Here is a 27,891-nt window from a genome sequence, read left to right as displayed (position 1 = left end):
TGTGTGTGTGTGTGTGTGTGTGTGTGTGTGTGTGTGTGTGTGTGTGTGTGTTTGTGTGTCTGAATGAATAAAGCAAAAATGAAAAGCTTTTTTTTTTTTTCTTTTTGATGTACACAAAAGGTTTAAATGATTACAAAATAAAATATGCTACAAATCAATATTGGGTTTTCCTTGAAGTTTCAAAGTCCAGTACTTATTATATGGTAAAATCATTCTTTATTATTACACATGGCTTCTTAATATGTTACGGAGTTCACTTGTGCATGGCTGTCCTCATCTCCCCATTCAATTCCCTTGGTCAACTATGGAGCAGTGGAGACTGACACAGCAGGTTCCAGGTTGAATAGAACTTATGTTGGGATGTTAAACATTTTTAGAAAGAGTACATGTCTATCTATGGACTTCGAGCTCAATTAAGTTATATTACTTAAAATTGGCTATACTAAGTTACAATGTGTCCACCATGCGGAATTCTAATTACAAACAATGTAAATATTTGTACAAAAAATTAATTATTCTACCCGCCACAGGTTAATAACCAATCCTTTCCACTATAACCTCTTATCATTGGTTTATAACCTATCCTTCCCACTATAGCCTCTTATCAATGGTTAATAACCTATCCTTTCCACTACAGACCCTTATCAGTGGTTTTCTTACAGAAGACGCTTTGAACGTGAGCTCCTTTTTTTCATTGCTCTTTTATGATGTTTGCTATTTTTCTTATTAAAATCTCTTAAATATTGCATAGTGTGTGTGTGTGTGTTTTTTTTTTTTTTTTTTTTTTTTTCTAATGTGTGGTAAGTATGTATTAAGATACTTTGATTAAATTAATTCAACAGGCCTGTCAACTCTCCTGTATTCACCAGGAATCTCCCTTACTTTGGACCCTTCTCCTGGACATCTCCCAGGACAGATTCTCTCCCATATTTTAGCTGAAAACTTTATTGTTAAAACCCCCACATGTCAACAAACTAACACAGGCTGGATCAGCCAATATGTTTTTGTGTTTGTAAAGCACCAGCACCATGGTGTACTGTAAGGTATTGCCAGCACCACAAAAATAAACTTCATCAAAAGTACAAGATAACTAGATGGTTTGGTACTTCGCTAAATACAATTCAGCACATGAGTCTATGGCAGGTTGCTAGATCAGAAGAGAAGCTCCTGATCTCGAGTGAAGCACATCAGCACAGACTTACCAAAGCAGGGCATTTCAATGCCAACAACTTGGAATGATTTCAAACACCGTAAAATCATAGGGCAGTAAAAATTGCTTTTTTGAAGCCACTGTTTACTATTAAAGGTACACTGGTACACTGTACCTTTAAGACTGCCACAACAGACGCAACAGTTCACATTCATATATTATTCTGATTATTTTAATTAAAAATGACATATACTATAATGAAATTCCAGAGGCAATTTGAACAAGAACACAACAACAAAACCCTAATGGCTATCTTTCGATCTATCGATAGATAGATAGATAGATAGATAGGCAGGCAGGCAGGCAGATAGGCAGGCAACACTGAAGGCAGGTTCCCGGTCTGTTGACCTGTGTAGTACAGATTTGATATACCGGTAAACAGTTACTGTTTATTAATGTCATAGACCATAGAGCTGCATGGAGTTTCTCTTTGTTATGAAAGCGAATTGTAAAAAAAAAAAAAAAAAAAAAAAAAAGTATTATATTTACAATTGTATAAATGTAAAATTTAATTTCTGAATGTGTTCATGCAAGATATTTGAAATTAAAATATGAATGCTGAATGTGATACCCTTATTTCCAACACACACTTCATAAACAAGCTAAAGGTAAATCTAATTATTTCTATCGGTAAAATTGCAGCAGCGTTGTAAATTATTTCTGAATGAACATATTAAACGAATATAATATTTCTATAATAGCGAAACAACCTGAGTCAACCATTGGTATGTATTCGAGTGATTAGAATATCTCCGTGTATAGAGCGAGCCCTTTAAACGCACAGACTGAGGGTTTGGTGGGCTGAGCTTATCTGCAGCTTGCTTCTATGGCAACTCAATAGATCAGATGGCTTCATGAATATTCCCAATACCAGAAGCTGGAACGAGGGGGATCAGTGATGTCAGCAGTCTTAGGATGCAGCTGCAGATTGTATTGCGTTGTTTATTACTGAGCATCACCCACGGCTGCTAGGGGTCTAACAAACGGGCATGCGTTTATAAATATCACCAACCATACTAAAATCACCTCACCTAAAATGCAAAGGTTTCTAGTATTTCGGTTTTTACTATTCTGCATTCCAGTGCCTTGGAAGGAGCAGAGACTGGTGAACGCGGGACTCAAGACAGTGATAGCAGTGTGAGGGAGCATATTAAGCGGAGGTTAAGTTCAGTTTCTTGGTAATGCACTAACACAACATTCAACGAAACGTGCATAAATCTGAACGGATGAGATGAGCTGAAAATAGGACGCCGCTTATTGTAACTAGGGTGCTCTAAAAAGGGATTTATGTGCTAAGGTCTGTCTGTTTAGTTCCTACCACAATGGACAAGTTATCCCCTTCCATGCGTATAAGACTGTACAGCTTGCCCCAACAGATGGGACAAAAAGCCTCAATCATGGGCGAGGAGGAAGACAGCAACAAGGACACCCGGAGGAAAAACATCAGGATGAAACCCTTGCCTTCCCAGTCCTCAGTGGGCAGTAAGGGGATGGGGGAGAGCAAAACCGGTGATTCTGTGATCATGGAGACCGACGTCGGGAGATCTGTCAAGACAAGCTACAACGGCGACTGTAGGCGATTCAAAGGGAGTCTCTCGTCCATCAGCAGCCGGCAACAGCACTACTCGGCGGAAGAGAAGAGGCTCATCTCAGATGGTGATGCCACTCCGTGCGAGGAGACTGACCCGGCAGGTGCAATGGGCTGCTTGGCGGCGGAGCAGGGCGCACAGGGCAGCAGCGGCAGCTCCAAGCAGCAGCAGCCTGCAGCCTCGGACCAGCAAGCGGGCTTTGTAAAGTTGGATGCGATGGACCAAATACTTCCGGACGACGAGCAAATTTTGTACCAGGCGGGTTTCATTCACAGGCAGTTGGGACCCATGCTTCAGCCAGGAGTCAATAAATTCTCTTTAAGGGTGTTTGGCAGTCAGAAGGCGGTGGAAAGGGAACAAGAGAGAGTAAAGTCCGCCGGCTTTTGGATAATTCACCCATACAGCGACTTCAGGTAACACTTCTTTATCATTTAAAACGCCGTGCTTTCCACAGACAACGGTGTAGTTAATGTGTTTGGTTGTTTATGGTGGCAGATTTATTTCGATACGTTTATTTTAGTTTTTTGCTTTGTGGAGTCACTTCTAAAAAATCACTACAGGTGTACAGGTATGTGTTTACTGCTCCATACTGCACTAAAAATACTGGAACTGTTAAAGTACTACTAGGGTAAGTCCAATATCGCAATAAAATACGCACATTTTTAAATACGCACATTTTTATATATATATATATATATATATATATATATATATATATATATGAATGTTACATTTAAATTGGTGTCATAATTGCTTTGGCATGTGAGCAACTGTTAGAATTAATACATTTTCCTAAACATTATAAACAGTGCCTTATTAGGTCAAATAAATAATCCAGTTATTTTTCCAAAAAAAACACATTTTACTATGATTCCAATATTCCAAAGTCTATTGGCAAAGCAGCCATATGATCCAATATTCCAAAGTCTATTTGGCAAAGCAGTCCAACTATTTCCTCAGTTTCATTAGTCCATTCTCCTGCTGCACAGTTTAATCACTATTCTGAAGTCTTATAGACAAAACAGGATGACAAGTGTGGTCCACAAACTAGTAGTGAAAAAGCATTACCTGACAGCAACAATCCAGATACTTCCTATCAATATGCTACCCAAACTGTAAGTTTACAGGGAGGGTAAATGCGTGATTTTAATCTCTGCGGCCCCGGGTTCAGATATGGTTCAGATCAGTGGAAGGAATTGGGTGTTCTCAACCAAACCCAAAGCAGAGAGCAGCCAGAAAGCTGATAATTGACAGTATCTGCTTGAGAGATCCAGGACCGAAAATCAGGCAAGGGTCTCAGGTCAGGATTAAGTCTCTCTTACTGGCTTGCAGAGCTGTATTCCTTTTTTTTTTAATTATTTCATTTTTTTACATTTGGAATCGCAATTGTTTTTTACCCCATTTTCTCCACAATTTGAAATGCCCAATTTTAAGCCTGGCTCACCGCTGCAACCCCCACGCTGCCTCAAGAGAGACTGGGATGAGCACACAAGCCCTCCGAAATGAGTGCCGTCAGCCGTCCGCTTCTTTTCACTCTGTAGGCCCGTCATGCAGCTACCTCAGAGCTGCAGCATTGGAGGACCATGCAGCTTTGGGCCGCTTGCAGCAGACAGGCCCGCAGGTGCCCGGCCATTCTACAGGAGTCGCTGGTGCACGGTGAGCCAAGGACACCCCAGCCAACCTAAGCCCTCCCCACTCCGAATGGTGCTCCGTCAATTGTGCACCGCCCTCTGGAAACTCCCATCCATGGCCGGCAGCAGAATAGCCTGTACCCGAACCGGCGACCTCCACCTGAACCTGTGACCTCCACAGGGCTGTATTCCTGACTGTAGCCTGTGCTATTGTCCCTTTCAGCAGATCTAAATCCACAAGCACCAAGAAATTAAACAAAATTGCTAAAAAGTGGCTCACCTGTCAAAAGCAATGCTGTTTGCATTGAAAGGTGAGTCATACAAGCATGGGTCCAATCCTGCTGGCTAGCCAAGCTGATCTGGGTTGCGCACCCTGGGGATCTAAAGCAATTCATTGGCCTAAACGTCACGTGGAGTTAGGTTGGGAAATCAAATGGGGCTAGTCACTTCATGGTGCTCCAGTGACCACTACTAACAAGGTGCCCAGCAAGTCTAGGTGGCAACTTCCCAGGATTCAAGTTCAGAAGCTTGGAAATATATACCAGTGCTGGGACCAATATTACAAATATTCAAACTAAAATGTATTTGACGACCAAAATGACAGTAGTCATTTCCATTCGTTTATAAAATAAATCAATGAGGTCATAAATGAGGTCTGCACAGAAAAGTGTTTTACCATCACCCTGTATGTATTGGGGTCCAAAAAGTCCTGTTAGCCCCTTGTGCTTGTCTACAGTGCACAGAACAACAACTGAAACATGTGGAAGAATTGTGCTAATTGTATTTAGAAGTACTTTGTTGTATTCACTGCAAGCATTTTACTGTATTTAAAAGTCTAGAGGATCGATGTGGCAGATAATGATCCGTTGGCATATTCGGTCCAACATCTTCTGTAGCATTGATGGAGTGACGAGGTGAAATGAATCTTTGACAGCTTGTTTCAGCTCTTCCGTATTCTCATATCACCGTTTTGCATCGTGATCCTTCACAAATCCACAGAGGGAGTTGTCACAGTTGGAGCAATCTGGACTTCGTGCTGGACACTGAATGGGAGTTGGTAAATGAGCAGATCCACAACCAATCCAACGTTCTCTAAAGACATTGTTAAGATATTCTTGTACCACTAAGGCACAGTGGGCTGGTGCTCTATATTGTTGGAACCAAGCCTCATATCTGCCATGAAAATGATGGTGCCTACACTGATCCTCTGGATGTCTAAATACAGTTAAATGCTTGCACTCAATACAATGAAGAACTTCTAAATACAATTATCGTCATTCTTTCACATGTTTCAGTTGTTGTTCAGTGCACTGTAGACAAGCACAAGGGGATAACAGGACTTTGTGGATACCCTGTACAGAGTGAGCACAATAAATGCATGTATTTTGCACCAATCTTTCATCATACACTCAAATTGACAAATATTTCAGCATTGTTTAAATTAATGGAGACATTGACAGAGATTTTGTCAAAGCATTTGTCTACTTGACTTTTCAAAGTTGTTTGTTTTTATTCTGTGTATACAGCACTTCCTCCCAGGTGCAGTCTGTCTGTTAGCCTTGTTCTATTTAGCTGTAAGCTCTCCCCAGGCCCAGACTGTAATTCTATTGTCAAGATGAAAACCAAAGAGAGATACTGCTTTTTAAATACTTATTTCTTTCACCCTGAAATGCAGTCCCTTCAACTTCTGTGACCCTGAAAGCGGGTTACCTGTAAAACATTTGATTAAAAAACAGAATCACAAGTTTACTACACCTTCCTTTAAATTCACTCTTCTTTGCACTACACAAGCCTTGTTGGCTTTCCAGTTTATTTACTGCACCAGGCACTCAAGCTTCCTCCCTCTTTCAAGGTTGAACTACATTCTGCAGAAGGAGGTTATGAATTCAAGCACAGCTCTAACTGGTAAAAGCAAAACAAAAGTGTATCCGAAGAAGGGGATCCCAGTATATACCTTGTAGTAATCTATAGGGGTGTCTTATCATTGACGCGGTTCTTCTTAATAAGAGATCAGAATACCGCATGCTAATCAAAAAGAGATGCTGTGCACTTCCCCCAATATTATAAGAGCACATCAGATGAGATTAGCATTGTGCAATGTATTTAATGGACAGAGCGATTGAAATGCACTGTGGGCAGTGGGGGTGGGGTGAAAAAATCAAACCTGTATGCCAATGCAAGAGGCCCAGGCTTTTAGCAGAAATGCGTTATAATCCATGATAGAAATTGTTTTATTATTGGGGATAACAGATGTGGTCCAGCACATACATTTTGATGTAATTATTCTCCTTTAACCAAAGGCTTGTTGATTGCAAGTGGCTTTGTGGGCAGTAAATTGGCATATGAATATAAAAGGAATATGGGCTATACAAAAAATAATGAAATGGGCAGGTTGTAAAATAATAATAATGTGTTCTGCAAATCCCCAGTATGTATTCTGAAATAAAATCAGCATTTTAGAGTTATGAGATGCAGACACTCAGTTGACAGGGTCTAATTAGATCAATATTTACCAGGTTTACTAACTTTTCCAGTAAAATATTCTGAAAAGATTAGTTGGTAAGCATGGCAAGCCTGCCCCGGACTGAGGGATCACCCGTTCTCTTAGGGGGTGAGGGAGAAAGCAGCTCAGTGTGTCTCAAGCCTGCCCTGGACTGAGGGATCACCCGTTCTCTTAGGGGGTGAGGGAGAAAGCAGCTCAGTGTGTCTCAAGCCTGCCCTGGACTGAGGGATCACCTGTTCTCTTAGGGGGTGAGGGAGAAAGCAGCTCAGTGTGTCTCAAGCCTGCCCTGGACTGAGAGATCACCCATTCTCTTAGGGGGTGAGGGAGAAAGCAGCTCAGTATGTCTCAAGCCTGTCCCGGACTGAGGGATCACCCGTTCTCTTAGGGGGTGAGGGAGAAAGCAGCTCAGTGTGTCTCAAGCCTGCCCTGGACTGAGGGACCACTCTTTCTCTTAGAGGTGGAGGAGAAGCTCAGTATGTCTCAAACCTGCCCTGGACTGAGGGACCACTCTCTTTCTCTTAGGGGGTGAGGGAGGGAGCAGCTCAGTCTCGTTGTATCATGAACAACACAACAAGACTATGCACCCATAACTGATTAAAAGCTGCTCACTATCCATAGACATTTGTAGTTGTTTTTTTACCCTAGTTTTAAATCCCTGAGAAGGATATAAAGCTTTTATTCGCTCAGTTCCATTAACAGATTACATCACCTACTCCTGGAAGATAATGGACTGGGGGGGAAGAGGGGAGGGGGGGGGGATCTGTGATGTGACAGAGTGCAGAGACAGGCTGATAATGCAGGCATTAGGGCTCAGGTTTGGAATTAGAAGCAGCAACACACTCATAATTGTTAGAGTATGGACAAACTCATCCAACAGGAAGTGTCCTGACAACAATAGTGGTGAAGCAAGTCTTCCCTTGCTATCCCTATTGACTTTGACAAGTTTGTTTATTGCCTGCTCTTAGACTACCTTCTGAGTATGTATTCATGCATGGCAGCCTATTATTCATGCAAGTATAATTCTAAAAGGGAAATGAATAACCCACACTGGACTCACAGTTGCTGAGGGTGGGAGCAGTAATCACTGTTGAATAACCCACATTGGACTCATAGGTGCTGAGGGTGAGACCAGTAATCACTGTTGAATAACCCACATTGGACTCATAGGTGCATCGGGCGAGATCAGTAATCACTGTTGAATAACTCACATTAGACTCACAGGTGCTGCGGGTGAGACCAGTAATCACTGTTGAATAACCCACACTGGATTTACAGGTGCTGAGGTTGAGACCAGTAATCACTCTGTTACCTTTAATCTCAGTGCTTATGGAGAAGTGTCTTGTAAAGGTCTTCTGTAGAGAACATATTTCTATAAAACTTGCTGAGCTCAAACCTTTTAAAAGTACATTTCAAGGATGTCATACAAAACAAGAATTTTGAAAACTAATAACATGAATGATACATAGTTGAAAGAAATGTGACCGTCCTTCGTATTTAACCTTTAATGTGTGAAGTACTCACCGGGCACCTGGCCAGTTGGGTTTGTTTAGAGCAGTGAAGAGAAACAGAACTGCTCAGTTATAATTACTGTGTGCCTAGTCATGTGGATGGAAAAGAACAAGTACATTTAGGAAAAGGTGGGATATAGGTAAGGAGGATGCTTGTGGTGAAATATTGAATAGGAAAGATTTTCTGTTTTAAATATATATATATATATATTATATATTATATATATATACCTGAACACACTAAATCCTCCTCTAAACATTATTTACAGATTTACATGCATCTGGTCAGCTTTCCATGTTTTCCCGTCAAGCTGAGTAAAAGATTCAGCCTCAGGCCTGCATAGGTTTCCTTGCTGTGTGTCAGACATCAGTCCAAGCACAGAACCTAGAGATGCTGCAGGTTTCCAATCACTGCCTGTTAGGCTTCTGAACTCAACCCAGAAAGAAAGTGGTGCTGCTGGCCTGACATGTAGTGTGATCCCCTGCTTCAGAGTCAATCTGAGCTAATCATGACATGTGCAGTGTGTGATGCAGTAAAACAATCAGCACCCCAGTCTGTCACAGCCCTGTTAATAGCAGGGGGCCTCACACTAATCGGGAAGATAGAAGCACTGATGCACTGATTTAATGAACTCTGTCATCTGAAGGAAAGTGTCCTTGACAGTTTATTATCATGTGTTGTCAGAAAGTGGAGATGGAAAGGCACAATGCAAATATATGCGGTGCTCAGATTTTTTGGTCTGTTAACAGTCCAACAGGTGAGTCCTTTCATCTATCTGTATAAAGGATGTATGAATATCTGACTGCCTTACCCTCAGAGGCCAGAACCACTCCAGGTTCCACCTAGTACCTTTTACAATATAATACCATTTTAATGTTTCTTTTTTATGTAGCTCCACATATACAAATCCATAGTATTTCTATCTGTCACAGTCTGCTTTGTAACCTGTGCTGCAGTCCAGCCTCACATGACTTGTCTAGCTGACTATTCCCATGGGTGGAATGTAGGTCAAGGGAAAGAGGCAGACTGGCAGAAAACTTCAATGGAGGTGCTGAAACCAGTGGGTGGTGTGTGAAAATGAAGAGAGTGAAATGTGTGTGTGTGTGTGTGTGTGTGTGTGTGTGTGTGTGTGTGTGTGTGTGTGTTTGTGTGTATGTGTGTGCGTGTGTGTGTGTGTGTGTATGTGTGTGAACAGAAAATAGGAGGCACTTTTTTACACAGAGAATTGTGAAGGTCTGGAATCAACTTCCCAGTAATGTTGTTGAAGCCGACACCCTGGGATTCTTCAAGAAGCTGCTTGATGAGATTCTGGGATCAATAAACTACTAACAACCAAACGAGCAAGATGGGCCAAATGGCCTCCTCTAGTTTGTAAACTTTCTTATGTTCTTGTGTGTGTGTGTGTGCGTGTGCGTGTGTATGTGTGTGTGTGTGTGTGTGTGCGTGTGTGTGTGTGTGTGTATATGTGTGTGCGTGTGTGTGTGTGTGTGTTGTGTATGTGTATGTGTGTGTGTGTGCAAGTGGCCAACACAATGTATCATTAATAGGGGGTGTGCTTACAACTAAAGGTATATAGAATTACTTTTAACAGACTAATACCACAGAATGTATTATTGTTCTAGAAGTTATTATTTTAACTGGTTAAGACTTTATTCTAGATTCATTTTGATTCATTTCCTATAAGCTAACTGTTGTAAGTTACTGTTGCAATTTCTAATAGTTTTTAATTACAGAGTTTTCAGGGTTTAAAAAAAAGATTAGTAGTATTAGCATGTTGGTCTTATTAAAGAGGTCATTTGACAGAGGCTTGATATGTTTGATAATGAATTGGCTTTAATTGAAGGTGAATTTACATTTCTGTCAATAGCAACAAATCAGGAATGTAAAATATGGGCTTTACTTGGTCTTAAAACCCATTTTTTTGTTTAATAAATAAATAACATGACTGATTGCTACTCTCCTTCACACACTCACTCCTGTATTGCCCGCAGGTTCTACTGGGATCTGACCATGCTTCTCCTGATGGTAGCGAACCTGATCATCATCCCAGTGGGCATCACCTTTTTCAAAGACGAGCACACGCCGCCCTGGATCGTCTTCAACGTGGTCTCGGACACCTTCTTCCTCATCGACCTGGTGCTCAACTTCCGCACCGGCATTGTGGTGGAGGACAACACGGAGATCATCCTGGACCCACAGCGCATCAAGGTGAAGTACCTGCGCAGCTGGTTCATGGTGGATTTCATCTCCTCCATTCCTGTGGATTACATATTCCTCATCGTGGAGACACGCATTGACTCTGATTTCTACAAGACCGCCCGGGCACTCCGCATAGTCCGCTTCACCAAGATACTCAGCCTTCTGCGTCTGCTGCGGCTATCCCGGCTCATTCGCTACATCCACCAGTGGGAAGAGGTAGGGCTTCGTCACACTCTTACTGACATTCACTATCCCTCGTGGGTTAAACAACATAGCTGTGTACTGGAGTGAGGGAAGTGCTATATTGTTTTAAGTAGATGTCTAATTTTACATGCGGCATATGATGTGCTCTATACAGTTTTAAAACTAGTTTTCCCAGTTGGAATCTCCATTAATCCAGTTTTTATAAGCAGAGCATGTTTGGGGATATATAGTGCTGGGGATATATACTTAGGTATATATCTGTGATGGGCTGCAGAAGAGGTGCTGTCCGTGGTGCTGAAACCAGCATGGCAGGAGAGTGAATGACAGTGAAAGGGGAATGAGTGTGAGTTTATTGATATCATTGCTTTTTCTTCTAAATTTTGTATTTACAGCTGTGGTATTCTTGTTTGACAGGATCTTCATTGTTATTTTTAATAATGTGGTGCTGAAGGGGCTGGAACACACATTTTACCAGCAGTAGCCACACAGGCTTGCCATTATGTGGCCGCTGATGGAGATTTTTATCTTTACTCAGCTAGTTTCAGGAGCAGAACATTAACTAGCAACTTTTTTCAACAACAAATTGATGACATTGTGTTTGACACTGTAACTGCACCACAGCCTGGTAATGAAAGGACGTTATATTATTCTGCAGTCATTTCTCAATGGGAGTTAGGGGTCAAATTAACCATCTTGTCAATTTTTGTTCTCTAATTGTATCGCTTCTTTCTAATATTACTACATACATTGTTTTCTTGAAAATTAGTATCACTGCTGCAGCTACCTGCTATCTTGATGTTTTTGCAACAAGTACATGCATAGAGATTCATACAGAACTGTGGTAGTGTGCCCCGCCACTGTGCATATTATATGTGTTATCATTTGTATGTTGTGAGTTATTGTTGGTGTATGTATAAGTGCACAGGATATAATGTTGGGTCTGTGCAGCACGAGTGATTTAAAATATATCGCTTTATTTAGGCACTGGAATTGCTGTGATAGGGTGAAGAACGTGTCACGTGTGTGGGTAGCTGCTGTTCAAGCAATACAGAGACAACTGGGGCTGGAGTTGAAACACCGACACAGTTTATTTATTAACATATAGCAGAAGGAAAACAAACTGGTGATGTGACATTCTCAGCGATGGTAACGCACAGAGGACACATACAGCAAGCTGTAAAAAGGAAAATAAAACACAGTACAAAAAACGACAAATAAAAGGTGCAGTAAAAACGGCTAGCGCTACTCCCCTAAACAGGAGGTCCCGCTGGAATACACTTCTCTCTATACTGTGGGCTGTTGTTGCCTGAAATTAAGCTCCCTTCCTACCCCGCCCCGGTTATACACACGACCACTAGCGGTTGCAGTTTCTTCGTGCGTGAATGCTGGAAGCCTGACCCTGGTTAACCCATGCAGTAGTCAGCAGTCTCCAGTTCTCTCCAGCGGGATTCCAGACATCCGTAGCTCAGTCTCATGGCCTTGCAGCAGCATCGAGCCATCTCCCGCGGATGTTTTTGGACTGACGGACCAGGGATCCCAGATTTCTACAGTGGTTATAGCCCCCTTTTTTTAACGAAACAAAGCTTATTACCATTAACATGTAGCCCTATGCATAAGAACACAATCAAAAGTTTTCGTAATAAAATATATCTAGTATAGATGTGACAAAAATGACAAGCCCCAGCACAGCTCATCCACACGTCATTAAAAAAAAAAAAAAAAAAAAAAAAAATCATACGAAACTCTGAAGGCACAATCAACATCTCTGGTTCAAATTAAACTTCTTAACTGTTCCTGCTTTTTAGTAGTTTCGAAGTTTCTACCCCGTTTCTTAAAATGGCTGCTTTTCACTGTCCATTAATACAATCATTCGTCTCTCACTCCTGTCCACTCGCATTTTCATGCGCAATGTTATTTTGTAGGGAAACACAGATTTACATAGTTTGTGTGCACTGCAGCGTGTAGGCTGTAAAAGTTTATTCATTTTAATAAAATTATTCTTTCTTTATATATAAAGTAAACTATCCAAAAAACCACGAGACCTCTTGAAGGTAACCCAAAAAGTAGCAACCAGCGACTCCTAAATATTTCCCACGGCTAAACAATAATTCAATCATACAAATAAAAAAAAAAAAAAAAAAAAAGACACACAAAAAAACAATTTTTACACATAAAAAATTACACCAACATTAATTCCCCATTACGCAGGGCAATCGCTCTGCCACAATTGCACAATCACGTCACGTGAAGATAAAGTATTTTTATAGTAGGTGAGCACACAGATTGCACCAATTAGTTCTGGCACTCGGATTCAAGTGAATAATTAATTAGTAATTGAATCCTGAAACATTCAGGGAGAAGAAACAGGAGAGAGTAAGGAGATAATAATAATAAATAATAATAATAATAATAATAATAATAATAATAATAATAATAATAATAATAATAATAGCAAGACCAGTATGGTACTTGTTTGTTGTTTCATCCAGTGTTTGTGTCTGATCATTTTGTTTGTCTGTTTATTTTGGCCCAAAGTGCTGTGTGCTGTTTTATTCAAACTGTGTATTTGTTTATCTATTAACAATTAGTTAGTTAATTAATACATTTACTATAAAATGCATTTTGTTCAGAACTGTGCATTTGAGATGTATGAAGCTAATGGAAGTTCACCACCTGAATTATGGAATTATTTTCTTAGCATCACTTTTTTTTGTTATCAATCAGCACGTTATGTATACAAATACTGTGTAACATTACATGGTGCTCAGAGGCTGTAAACTTGCAATGGGCAAGCCTTGAAGGTTGATCTATCTCTTCTTCTAATCACTGTCTTGTGTTTTTGGTGATGTTTTATGAAAATCCCCCATCTTACTTCAGGTATCAGGTAGACAGCAAGAAGAAGCATGCACTCTGTACAGACTCCCAGAGCAGACTGAAAAGCATTCTAGCACAGACCTAACCACGAACTGCAGCATGAATTCAGTTGCAGATATAGACAATGCAATAGTAGCTCAGGATACCCAATCTTCATTTTGGCAAAGGCACAATAATAGAGTCAAACAATAAAATGAAGATTTTAAAAAGATTTGTAAAATGCAGGTTTTCAAAATGCAGTGTGATCTTTGGTCCTGATCTTGCAGACCATCTCCTGGTTTCAGTGCTCTGTGTTGGATGTTTTTAGCACAGCACCTCAGCAAAGTGCCTGTCACAGCCCTGCTGTACATTTTCTAACACAACTTCTGGAGAAGGAAGATATTATTTAATTGAAATAAACCAATACACAGTGAAAAGTCTAATGTAACATACATTACACTACACTATTCAAAAGACCTATGGGATCCTATATAGAAAAGAAACAAACATTTTTAATATATACTGCTCAACATGACAGTGCAGCAGAACCCATAACCACACTTTTCTGTCTTTGATTGCTAGTAATCTGTACCAAAGTCACTAGAATGGCTTCATGGTGTGATTGCAGTGATTTATGCACTGAATCAAAGTCAAGTGTTGCTACTGGTATTCAGTGACAGTAATGGCAACAGGGAGGTGCATCTTTCAAACACAGAACTGGATTACTTCCCCCAACTCATTAGATTACTTTTGCCTAATATAATCAAAGTGACAAGACCAAAAAACTTTTTTTTTTTTTTTCAATATTATTTTTATTGTGTGCATGTCAAGATCTCCTCATTAGTACATTGGGAGACATAAGCGACATTTACATTGAAAATAAAGGCAGCACATTGATTGTCATACTGTTATTCCAGAACAAAATCCCTTGACCCTATCCTTTTTTTTATTTTTTATAGCTTAGGTTTTAGACTTCTAAGCGCCGCGCCAGTGGCAGTAATTTTGTCGTAATTGAGGAGGGGCTATGGTAATATTTCATAGCATGCATCATATGAAAGCACCAATAATTAAACGTACATTGCTTTAAAAGGTTTGCTTACAGTGACGTTGTAAGATTTTAGAATGATGTTACAGATATGTTCCATTTTTACTTACATAATTGTGGCCATCTGGGGTTCTAGCAGATGTTTAAATGCAATTAGTTGTTAATTGTTTCTATTAAGGTTCCCTCATAGCACAAAAGGGATTTTAATGTACTGTGCTAAAGTCGTGCCAACATGCTACCGCTACTAATTCAATAAAGTTTTTTTTTTTTTTTTTTTTAAGTACCGGTACATGTTAATATATCAATTATTTTTTTTTGGTTACTTTGCACTATGACTATCAGAATCGCTACACTGTAACATGAACTTCATAAAAATGTGTCGGGTAATTCTTAACTTCAAATCAATTCAATTTCATCCTAAGGACTGTAAGATAAGGGTGCATTGCTCAGCTCATTGCTGAGATTTCAATTATTTATCAGCCACAGTCTGGAGGTATATATATATATATATATATATATATATAACATATATATATGTTCAGCATAAACAGATAAAATATTCTGATATTATTGACAGATATTTTGAAATTCTGTAGTATGTGCCTTATCCCTGGTTGTCTTTTTTTTTTTTTTTTTTTTTTTAAACAGTTTACTGTGATATGCAACGGAATTACACAACAGGAGATAAGTACAGTAATCACTGTGCTTTATGTACCATTGCTGGTAATGTCACGTGAGCTATTAGTGTGATGACATTATAGCGTTTTCAGGGACAGAAATGAGACTTCAACCATGAGTAGATAAAGGCTGAAGCCGTTTATTATTTACAGTTATTAAATTTATCACAAAATAAAATCGTAAGATGATGGAAAGCAACTGGGAGTCGAGAATAAATGAGACTAAATCATTACAATTAGTAATAGTATTGGTTTCTTTTGATCCTTTTCCTCTCTATCTCTATCTCTCCCCACACACACCCCTCTCTGTCACTCTTGCTTTCTCCAATCTCGCAGTTTTTTCCTGCACTCCCGTATGCCCGCGCTTCCCTTGTCTTCCACGCCAAACCTGCACGCCCTGCTCAATCACAATGACTTCTGCTCAGAAATGACTCATAAAATTAAAGTGGAAAAACTTGTGTTCCAGTGAAGAACTATAGTCAAATTTGTACTTGAAAAGATGAATGATTTATTATGGCACATTTTGAGCCTCTGAAAAACAAACAGAACAGCTTTACTGTACAGCACAGAAAGCTTTGTGATGAGGAAGAGACTTGATCTGCTTTGCAAACCCTAGAGAACTTGAATAAGAATCTGTGTGCTGGAGAGTGGTTAGGGATGACTCGTCCATGTCCAGCTTTGTTCTTTTTCTTCTTGTAATCGGAATTCCATCCCTTATTAATCTTTAGCAGATATGGTACCTGGAACGTGGAATCCCTGGAATCTTCTGAAAGTTCTACAAGAACTCAATGAGCTGTTGTAATGTTTTGTGTTTGTGTGGCTTTTTTTAAATGTTTTTTTTTTTTTTTTAAACTGCTTATTGGCTATATAATAATTATAAAATAATGAAAGAAAGAAAGAAAGAAAGAAAAAGAAAGAAAGAAAGAAAGAAAGAAAGAAGTATAGTCAGAGTTCAAGGAAGGGAAGGAATATTAAGTGTATTGCCTTACACTGACCTTACTGGCTGACACCAAAGCCCACAGATAGGCAGCCTATCACAGTACAATACAGTTCCATGGCATCCTATCAGTAATACTGGTCAGTTTTGTTCTATTAGTATTGTGCATTGGCAATGCAGGTAGTCCTGTGGTCTGTTTGCGGTTCTGTGAATCTCACTACACGGATATTCACATTTTATCCAAATACGTCATTTAAAACAATCCTACCAAGAATGCTGTTATTGAAGCAAATGGAAATCACATTCCAGATGATACACTGCTTCTGTGTTTATTTGTATTGTTTGAAGAGCGTTCGTTTGTCATCTTCAACATATTGTATTGCATGTCTGCACTGTGAAGTGGAAGGGGTATACGAATACTGCAGTACAGTTTTACAAAACATTGCACATGTTTATAAAATGCAGGCATAGCGCGAACTCTGGTCCTTGAAGCAAGTTCATCATCTTGGTTTCATCGCTGTGTTGGGTGTTTATTCTATAGCACCTGTATATATGGTTTATTTCTTTCCCCAAAGAAATCTAACTGCTGTAATAACAAAAAACAATGCATCATATTACACTCAACATTATTTATTTTAATGTTTAACATTAAGTGATGCATTACGGAGTCCTAAATAAAATGACAATGATCCTTTCAACAGAGACTGCTCAACATGACAGTGCTACGTAAACCATAACAGAAAGAACAAGATCTTTAAAAAAAAAACATTTGCAGATGACAGACATTGCTTTATTGTTCTGCCCATCTGTTCTACACATTATCTGACTGGACGAGAGTATGAAGGATTATATTACTGTGAAACTAACAGACTGGAAGTAAAATATACATAATTAAAAAACAGTTTGACGGATTCAAGAATAAGGGGAAAGCTGTGCTGCTTTATAAGTTAGGACAGCACTTACACAGAATAAGAGGGGCTGCAATGTTCTGAAATCTGCCTGTTAACACCAACATACTGTGCCTGTGTTGTGTTCAATGTGGTAGAAATCAGTTGCGCACATGTGATCAGTAGGATTGATAAGAACAAGTCTTTGAGGTTTCTTTCTCTTTGCTGTGTCACAGCGATATATTTTTTTTTAAATAATTCTGATTGTATTCACCTGGGGAATACATTTTGCAACTTTATCTTAATGTGTCCAAATCATGCTCCCTCCTGCAACGCTGCTCAACGTTTACTGTTCCCTCGTAGCCACTCATTTCAATCAGAGCATGATCTGGGTACACTGTGATTCTATTATTATTATTATTATTATTATTATTATTATTATTATTATTAATTTGATAATTTATAACAAGGACAACGTGTAGATACTGGACAAACACACCACTTGCTTGGATGCGTACATAACCTAACCCTGGAGACAGAACACATAGAATGATATGGCTGTGTGTTCTTATAGCTCTGATTGGTCATATTTTAGTTCTCAAAATATTTTGACAGTTGGTTCCACTTTTCTTGGTGTTTACTTGGTTATAAGCAAGCGCATTGAGATGACTTAGTGACTTAATATGCACCTCAGGATAAATAGTTTCCAGGGCCAATATTTGGAGGACACTTTGACAGTACCAAATGTACCAGATTTAGAAATGGTCCTCCCTTTAAGCATCCAAACTATGGTGGATTAAAAATAAAATTCAAAATCCAAGTTTTTTTAGAAAAGAAAATTGATTACGTTTCACAGACTCTGGTTAGCATCAATCTACTAACAGTTCTACCTCACATAATAAAACGTGAGGCAGTTCAGGATACCAGCATGAACCTGCATCTGTGAACCTAGCCCATAAAGTTGCATTGTTATAATTGGATAAAACCAGCTAATATAAATTACAAATACCAAATACCAGAGTTGGACAAGAAATAAGAAAACACTGGCCATAACACTGTCAATAGGGTGTGGGTCCACCATGGGCAGCTTTAATTCCATTTGACAGCAGTTTGTAGGGTGTTTAAACTGACTGATGACCAGCCTTGTGAAGCATCAGTAATTAGTGCAGTTTTGGATATGAAAGCACTTGTCAACTGAACCTCAGTCGGCTTCTATCAAAGTCTGTCTGTCTGGGAGATCCAGCTTTTATGTAGTGCAGAATATATGTACGGGATGTTCGACAAATACCCAGCCTCTGTACCATTTACAAAAAAACATGATTTCCCTGGATTTGTGGAAGCAAGAAGAAATAAACACTGAGCAGAGTATTACTGACATGGCTGCCCTATATAAATTAACACTAGGCAAAGTACTACTGACATGGCTTCACTATATAAATAAACACTGGACAGAGTATTACTGACATGGCTTCACTATATAAATAAACACTGGGCAGAGTATTACTGACACTAGTTCACTTCATTTCATTTCCTATATAATCTAATATAAGATCTGGCAGGAAGAAGAAAGCTGTTCCTTTCCGTTGTTTTCACAAGAGACGCTCTCCTGAGTTATTAGCATGTTAATAGCGCTGTAGCTATTAGGAGTCTGCTGAAAATGGACGAGGAGTCTGTTTGAATATCAATAGAGAAAGACAAGGAAATGTGGGTCATGTTAGAAGCACATCACTGGCCATCACTTGTATTCAGAAGAGCACAGCAGTGTGTGGCTCAAGTATTCGAAATACTGTACTAGAAATTACATTGGTTCTCCTGAACATGCTGCTACATCTGTGGTGTAGATTCAACTGAATAGCACCCTTACATGGCTTAATATTTTCTAGTATTCCCAATACCTGGTTAATATGTTACCCATTGCGTTCAAATTATTCCTAAAATGATCCTTCATATTCTGAATGCTGTTTATTTGGCTTGAATCAGGGGCGCGAGGGTTCGATTGTTGGTCTTACCTTTATTTTTTTTAATACTTCTGAAATTAAATTATTTCTTTTTCACTTTCCTTAGAAATGCATGATTTCAGCAGTGAATTGTGGGACTGTACTCCTGGCCAAGATGTAATCTCTGATTAAACTCGACAAAGAAATAGTGAAGTTTCCACAGCTGTAGCTCTTCAGTTAGGTTTAGGATCTCTCACATTCACATGACAAATCAGTTGCATTTGCTAGTTATGCAACATATTGTCATTGTGAGTTTAGGGCCTCTGTACGGCAGTACAGCAGTGAAAATGTCAGTGCCCAGGATTAGAGAAATATTCGCTTCCAATTGGCTTTGAAAACACTCAAAGTTCATTTCCATTGGTTCGTACTCAATTGCAAAGGTGATGGTAGGACCATACATTAAAGAATGGTCCCTTTCTGTAATCTTTTAGAAGGCTTCTACCTGTGTGGTGATGGACCTGTCCGGCTAGAACCACCACATCTCAAACCACCACAGATTATATCACAGCTGTCTGGACCTGCCTGTCTGGAACCACCACATCTCAAACCACCACAGATTCTATCACAGCTGTCTGGACCTGCCTGTCTGGAACCACCACATCTCAAACCACCACAGATTCTATCACAGCTGTCTGGAGCTGCCTGGCAGGAACCACCACATCTCAAACCACCCCAGATTCTATCACAGCTGTCTGGACCTGCCTGGCAGGAACCACCACATCTCAAACCACCACAGATTCTCTCACAGCTGTCTGGACCTGCCTGGCAGGAACCACCACATCTCAAACCACCCCAGATTCTATCACAGCTGTCTGGACCTGCCTGGCTAGAAACATCACATCTCAAACCACCACAGATTCTATCACAGCTGTTCTGTTTACTGGGATACAAAAAGCTGCTGCATGAATATTGATTCCATAATTCAAATTTAATCCTAAGGGTTAGTGGCTTTTCCGGGGTAGGTAGTGATTTGGTGAAGGTGGAAAAACTTCTACATTTCCAGGTTACATGAAATTGGATGTTAACTCGATAGTCAGTCATTGGTTGTCTACACCCGTGTGAGATCTCATTGTCTAATTAAACATTACTACAAAGGAAGGAAGGAAGGGAAAATCTTATTGTTCTAATTAATCAAACCTCAGTGTTTATGCAGTTGGTGTTCTGGTTATTTTATTTTAGGTTTCTAGCAATTAGGGACAAATAGCTTGCCGTCAATCAAACCTACTGTTGTGTGCTTAATTCCCTGTTGATCAGGAAATGCTTTTTAATGTTAGGGTTTAAAACATACAGTACTTCCGCATATTAATGTATGGGTCAGAATATATTCTCACACAGTAATATGTCTTGAGTTGGTTTTGAGTAGTAAAGCATGAGTGGCACAGTCTCCAGTGAACTATCAGCCCCAAACCAGTGAGAGACAGGTATTATTGACAGGTATTATACATTCTGACCCATATGTTATTGTTTATATTCTATGTTTCTTAAAGCATATAAAGTGAATAAGACATAACATATTTCTATATTTATTGTTTGTCAAAATCTTATTGATTTAAATGTAGAATAAAGTGTTTTAATTATATTGTTTTTATTCATAAACAGCTGAAATAATGTATAAAGTATAGGCAAGTGTAATCCCCTCTTTTCAAACCCAGTGTATGAGCACAGGAAAGTGAGGGACAGCTTACTGGGCAGATTCACCCTGCTTGCCACATGGCTATCCTACAGTACGTGTGCTGTTGTGACAAAACCAAACTGGTAAAACAAAGGGTGGGGGGGGGGGGGGGGTATATTAAAATCCTCCCATAAACATGTACAGTGGACATTTTGGCTCTGTGTAATACTTATTAATTCAATTTTTAGAACTTTTCCTGAAATTGAAAAAATGAAAATTGATCCTTTTTTTTTCCATTTGCAATTAGAGGTCAGTGGTTGAATTTACACCTCTTACATTTTTTGTTACTCGTGCTACCATAATGAAAAAACAAACAGTGGTAGAACTTTAAAATTCTTGCCATTTGTGTAATTAAAGGGTGAAAATTGGGATGTACCATTAATGCAGGGGGAGAACACTGTAAACCTGCAAATATCTATGAAGCAAGGTACACCGCACCTACAGATAGAAAAGGGCTGGTGTCAGGTGGGGCGCAAGGGATGTGAAAATCATAGATGACAAATGGCAAAGTCATAGATGAAGAAAAAAATAGCAAATATATTAAATGATTACTTTTCACAAGTTTTTACAAAGGAGGATACGGACAACATGCTCCAGTTGTCATCCAGTTCCTATCCAGTTTTAAATAACTTTAGCATAACCGAGGCAGAAGTGTTAAAGGGACTAGGAGCTCTTAAAATAAACAAATCCCCTGAGCCGGATGAGATCCTCCCAATAGTACTCAAAGAAATGAAAGAAGTTATTTACATACCGCTAACCAAGATCATGCAACAGTCTTTTGACACATTAGTTGTAGTGCAGGACTGGAAAATTGCAAATGTAATACCGATCTACAAAAAGGGAAACAAAACTGAACCAGGTAACTACAGACCAGTAAGCCTGACTTCTATTATATGCAAACTTATGGAAACTATAATAAGATCCAAAATGGAAAATTACCTATATGTTAACAGTATCCTGGGAGACAGTCAACATGGTTTTAGAAAAGGGAGATCGTGTCTAACTAACCTGCTTGATTTTTTTGAGGATGCAACATCGATAATTTCAAAGCATATGACATGGTTTATTTAGATTTCCAGAAAGCTTTTGACAAAGTCCCGCATAAAAGATGAATTCTCAAACTGAATACAGTAGGGATTCAAAGAAACACATGCAAATGGATTAAGGAGTGGTTAACATGTAGAAAACAGAAAGTACTGACTAGAGGAGAAACCTCAGAATGGAGTGAGGTAACCAGTGGTGTACCACAGGGATCAGTATTAGGTCCTCTGCTATTCCTAATCTACATTAATGATTTAGATTCTGGTATAGTAAGCAAACTTGTTAAATTCGCAGACGACACAAAAATAGGAGGCGTGGCAAACACTGTTGCAGCAAAGGTCATTCAAAATGATTTAGACAAGATTCAGAACTGGGTAGACACATGGCAAATTACATTTAATAAAGAAAAGTGTAAGGTACTGCACGCAGGAAATAAAAATGTGCATTATAGATATCATATGGGAGCTACTGAAATTAAAGAAGGACTCTATGAACAAGACCTAGCAGTTTTTGTTGACTCAGAAATGTCTTCATCTAGACAATGTGGGGAAGCTATAAAAAAAGGCCAACAAGATGCTTGGATACATTGTGAAAAGTGTTGAATTTAAATCAAGGGAAGTAATGTTAAAACTGTACAATGCATTAGTAAGACCTCATCTTGAATATTGTGTTCAGTTTTGTTCACCTCTCTATAAAAAAGATAATGCTGCTCTAGAAAGAGTGCAAAGAAGAGCAACCAGCATTATTCCAGGTTTAAAAGGCATGTCATATGCAGACAGACTAAAATAATTGAATCTGTTCAGTCTTGAACAAAGAAGACTACGCGACGACCTATTTCAAGCATTCAGAATTCTAAAAGGTTTTGACAATGTTGACCCAAGGGACTTTTTCGACCTGAAAAAGAAAAAGGACCAAGGATCACAAATGGAGATTAGACAAACAGGCATTCAGAACAGAAAATAGGAGGCACTTTTTTACACAGCGAATTGTGAGGGTCTGGAATCAACTCCCCAGTAATGTTGTTGACACCCTGGGATCCTTCAAGAAGCTGCTTGATGAGATTTTGGGATCAATAAGCTACTAACAACCAAACAAGCAAGATGGGCCAAATGGCCTCCTCTCATTTGTAAAAAATTTTATGTTTCTTATGTTCTTAAGACTGCACCCGGGACCAGCCACTGCTGGGGCCCATACCAAAGATATTCTATATTATCTTTGCCCATACCAATCCTTTTTTCTTTTTTTTTTGAAGTCCATTATCGAAAAACAAAAACAAAAAACTGTTCTCCTGGTGGTTCATAAAACATGACAAAGTGTGTTCAAAACACACATTATCAAATCAGAGCTATATTGGCGGGCCTCAGCATGAATCTTTATAATAGGTCAGTGTCGATTAAAAAACAACAGACTATTCCATTTACAGGGAGGGGGGTTGCATTTCTTTCACAGCTGCTGTTTATAAAGATTATAACAAACAGTCTACTAACAAGGTATATAATCACAAATACTATTGAAAAAATAAACACATAGACCTATCAGTCAACTTGAATTCTCTGTGCAAACTCCTATATCACACCTCAATTTTCCATAATAGACTTGCCTGGTAAAATAAAAAAAATTAAAAACCACTTGGTGGTAGTAAGCTAACTTTTCCATAGTTGTGGTAATAAGTACATAACGTACGGTATATCGAATATGCCATCAAAACACAAGTCGGGTTGTTCAACGCAAAAAGAGCAGAAAATACTTGTACCAAAGAGCTAAGAGTTGAAATCATGAAACATAAACCTGTGCAGCTAAATAAAATGACGATGAATTCCCCAAAAATCACACATGATTTTTACTCATTTTTGGAACAAAACTTCAATTAGATTTATTTTGGGTTAAGTTTTCTTTTTTTGGGGGGGTGGGGTGGGGTGGGGGTTCTACTTCACACTCTTGCACCAGGGCCCAGTAAAACCTAGCACAGGCCCTGAGATAGAACACTTTCTACAGTTCAAAAACACAGCCAATGTCAACTTCACATTGAAACAAACAATCAAAATCCATGTTTGCTAAAACATGTGTTTATTATGTAGCAAACAAAAGTGCTTGACAGGTAAAAGGGAAGCAATTATTTTGTTACTAAAGCGACAACCACTATAAGGTAACATCCTTAATTACATCTAATCAGGCATTATAATCAAATAGTAACACTGTAGATTTGAATTTACTGTAGAGGGAAATTGAGGCTGGCTAAACTGAGGAGGCTAAACTGAAAGGCCTCTGGGATGTTCTCAGTACATTATTAGTAAATAATATTAACAGCAAACACTAATTGGGAGATAGAAATTGCATTTGCATGGTGAAGCACAAAACTAGTCATTTAATGACTGACAAAGAGCAGTAGTGATTCATATTTAGATGTTTGTTTCATTGTTATATGAATGTTTGTTTTTTCTTGAGACATTTCTGTCTCATGAAATAAACTTTACACTGAAGTAAAATCTCTCATTTTCCAGGGAATGCCTCCTTTTCCTCAAATGCTATGCAAATGAATGAAAGGGTGAGGGGGTGATATTTGAATTAGCCATGCATGAGGCCCAGTTCAATTTTCATGCTGTTTACCGTGAAAGTCCCCAAAATAATGTTTACATGAGCAGAGAACAGTTTCCAGAGAAAGAATCCACGTGTCATTGTGTGTGACGGAAATCGTTATTAAATATCTGATTTGCTGATGGGTCATACCTGTTTTTTTCATACTCTATTTTAGTGTTGTCGCCCACACTGCTTTTCACACAACATCTGTGGGGGGGGGGGTTATATCTTTATTAATAATAAACTGGGCCAGATCTGAGTGGTCGTTGAATAGGCGTTTGGTCTATTGAAAGGGAAGTGGCGGATACTACTGAAGTGTACTGAAGTGAACCACGAGTTTGCTCCCCAAATTATTACTGCCTGCTGAATCCTTCACAATCTGTGCCAGGACCTTAAGGAGGTGTTCAGACATCAGTGGCTGCTGACAGTGAGTGAAGCGGAGGAACAGCTACCTCAGCCGCCAGGCAAGAATTGCACAACAGCGATATGAAGAGGGTCCTGCTATTAGAGATGCACCGCTATCTTTATTTTTGTAACCCAACGGTGTACTTTTATTTTCTATCACATTTTTGTTTCATTAACATTATTTTGTATCTCTTTATATCAACTATGGCATCCTCATTTGTGCTGTACTTGTTGACGGATATTGAGTAGTATTGTTAATTCCCAAGAAATAAGTAACAAAAATTCAACACCATGTTTTTATGGATATTAACACCCAAGTCTCTTCATCGCTCCAACAGATGTAAGTGGAGGGTGGACACAAGTTGTCCTCAGATATAACTCTGAGAAATTGCATGCGTGTACAGTTATACACATTTAAACATAGTATGTAGTAGTACTTTACAATATAGTCATTTTGACAGTTGTCTGTCTGCCCGAATACACAAGCAGCAATGTGACTTACTGCTGAGAAAAGTCAACAAAGATGTCTGCCATAATACACAAGCAGCAACGTGACTTACTGCTAAGAAAAAACAAACCAAGCTTCCTGAGGAATTCCAAGAGAAAAGTTTGCAGTTTCAGCATTTCTAACAAACTCTTGCTGAATGGGATGATCAAACTCAGGATGAATGTAGTTTGAAAGATAACAGGAGTATTTATTTGTGTAAGTACATAGTGCTAACAAAATAATTCCAGTAAATCTTACCGAATACATATTGCCATCATTTCTTACAGGTGTCAGGTTTTCCAATATGAAAAACACACATAAAGATGCATTTGATTTTAATTTGGTAAATCACTTGAAGCTGTTACTGAAGAATATTTTGCTCTTTCAAAGCTATTTCAATGCTGTACCTTCGGTGAACTTCATGAAGGAACTAAGTGGACATTGACAGCACGGCAGTCATAAAAAAGTAGTGGCTGGTATTAAAATTCAAGCAATGCATCTAGATTATTTTTAAAAATAAATGGCAAACATTTAGAATATATACTACATTTGTATTTTTCTGGAGAAGACCTATTATATATATATATATATATATATATATATATATATATATATATATATATATATATAGATATATATATATATATATATTTTTTACGTGGACAAGTCTTTGTCACAAGAGCAAAATTACAACTCTTTACTGAGTTTGAGGGTCTTTTTGACGTGCGTGTCAGCGGTCTTCCTTCAGCAGGAAGCGCAGCCTGGAAAAGAGTGCAAGAGTTTAACTTCTGAACTAGCTGAAAGACTACCCTTGCCACAACTTAAGAAACAGCACATCACATTTGAAACAAAACATTTGACATTTTAAACTGTTTTTTTTTATGACTGTACCACAGTAACCTACAAAGAACAATATTGTATTTAAACAAGGCAATGCAATCCTTCAGTTGGAAAATAATAGATTAGTGGCAAGAATAAAGTACTGGCACCTGAGCTAGTTGGCAGAGCATTTTGAAAATGGTAGGGTTGACAGTCTTATTACTATTGTAACTCTATAAAGTTATACAGCTGTACATACAGCTATTCTTACAACTTCAAAGAATTTTACAAACTCAGCTTTGCTTTGAAATATTAGGCTGTAGAATTTACTGTCTGACTAAGAAACCTATCACTCACAATTGTATTTGTGAATGAGATTGCTTTACTTTGCATGCTATCCATTATGATTTTGAAGTATATTCGATATTTTTGGTGTGTACAGTATTTCACTGCTATATTGCACAATATTAAAGCATTGTCAAGTTCTTTGTTTCTGTTTACAGTTTATTGAAATAATGAGGATGCAGTTTAAATGTTTATGGAACAACATTGAGTAGCTTTAAAACAAAACTAAAGCCAGTACACATTTAAATATAGAAACCAATTAACTGTTCAGTGTTGTTCATGTTGATTGTGTGAGCAGTGCTGTAACTGTTTAGTGTTGTTCATGTTGATTATGTGAGAGGTGCTGTAACTGTTCAGTGTCGTTCATGTTGCTGGTTGTGTGAGCAGTGCTGTAACTGTTCAGTGTTGTTCATGGTTGTGTGAGCAGTGCTGTAACTGTTCAGTCTTGTTCATGTTGCTTGTGTGAGCGGTTGTGTGAGTTCAGTGCTGTAACTGTTCAGTCTTGTTCATGTTGTTCATGTTGATTGTGTGAGCGGTGCTGTAACTGTTCAGTCTTGTTCATGTTGCTGGTTGTGTGAGCAGTGCTGTAACTGTTCAGTCTTGTTCATGTTGATTGTGTGAGCGGTGCTGTAACTGTTCAGTGTTGTTCATGTTGATTGTGTGAGCGGTGCTGTAACTGTTCAGTGTTGTTCATGTTGATTGTGTGAGCAGTGCTGTAACTGTTCAGTGTTGTTCATGTTGATTGTGTGAGCGGTGCTGTAACTGTTCAGTGTTGTTCATGTTGATTGTGTGAGCGGTTCTGTAACTGTTCAGTGTTGTTCATGTTGATTGTGTGAGCGGTTCTGTAACTGTTCAGTGTTGTTCATGTTGATTGTGTGAGCAGTCCTGTAACTGTTCAGTCTTGTTCATATTGCTGGTTGTGTGAGCAGTCCTGTAACTGTTCAGTCTTGTTCATGTTGATTGTGTGAGCGGTTCTGATATAATCATTTCTCATATATATTTTGTTACAGCAGTTTCACAAGCATATTGTAAAGAGCATGCTTCAGTGCAAACCATAGTGATACACCAGCACAGTGCATAGATTAGACATTACATCCACAAATATTTTAGAAAGCTTGCGAAGTTTCAGGCAGGAAATGTTGCACAAGTGCCTGGTACGTTCATTGGTTAATATACAAACCTATTACAAGAAAGTTCCAATTAATATATATATATCTCTCACAAACTCAGTCTTGCTTTCGAATTACCACCTCTTCCCCAGTATATGATGGATTATACGATGCTCCTCTGCCTAATCATTTTTG

At 38.8% G+C, this 27,891-nt stretch overlaps 1 protein-coding gene across 1 annotated transcript; it reads left to right on the top strand.

Moving 5' to 3' along the window:
- The first annotated feature begins 2,105 nt into the window (after positions 1-2,105).
- On the top strand, positions 2,106-20,071 carry LOC121295029 (potassium/sodium hyperpolarization-activated cyclic nucleotide-gated channel 4-like). The gene is made up of 3 exons (XM_041219308.1): positions 2,106-3,212; positions 10,434-10,857; positions 19,712-20,071. The coding sequence occupies exons 1-3, from the start codon at positions 2,533-2,535 to the stop codon at positions 20,069-20,071; spliced, it is 1,464 nt and encodes a 487-aa protein (XP_041075242.1). The 5' UTR covers positions 2,106-2,532.
- Positions 20,072-27,891: the final 7,820 nt, after the last annotated feature.

Source organism: Polyodon spathula, chromosome 19 (genome assembly GCF_017654505.1).
Source record: "Polyodon spathula isolate WHYD16114869_AA chromosome 19, ASM1765450v1, whole genome shotgun sequence".
Lineage (NCBI taxonomy): Eukaryota > Metazoa > Chordata > Actinopteri > Acipenseriformes > Polyodontidae > Polyodon > Polyodon spathula.
The sequence above is the reverse complement of the archived record's forward strand: the minus strand, read 5'-3'. Positions and strand labels throughout refer to the sequence as shown.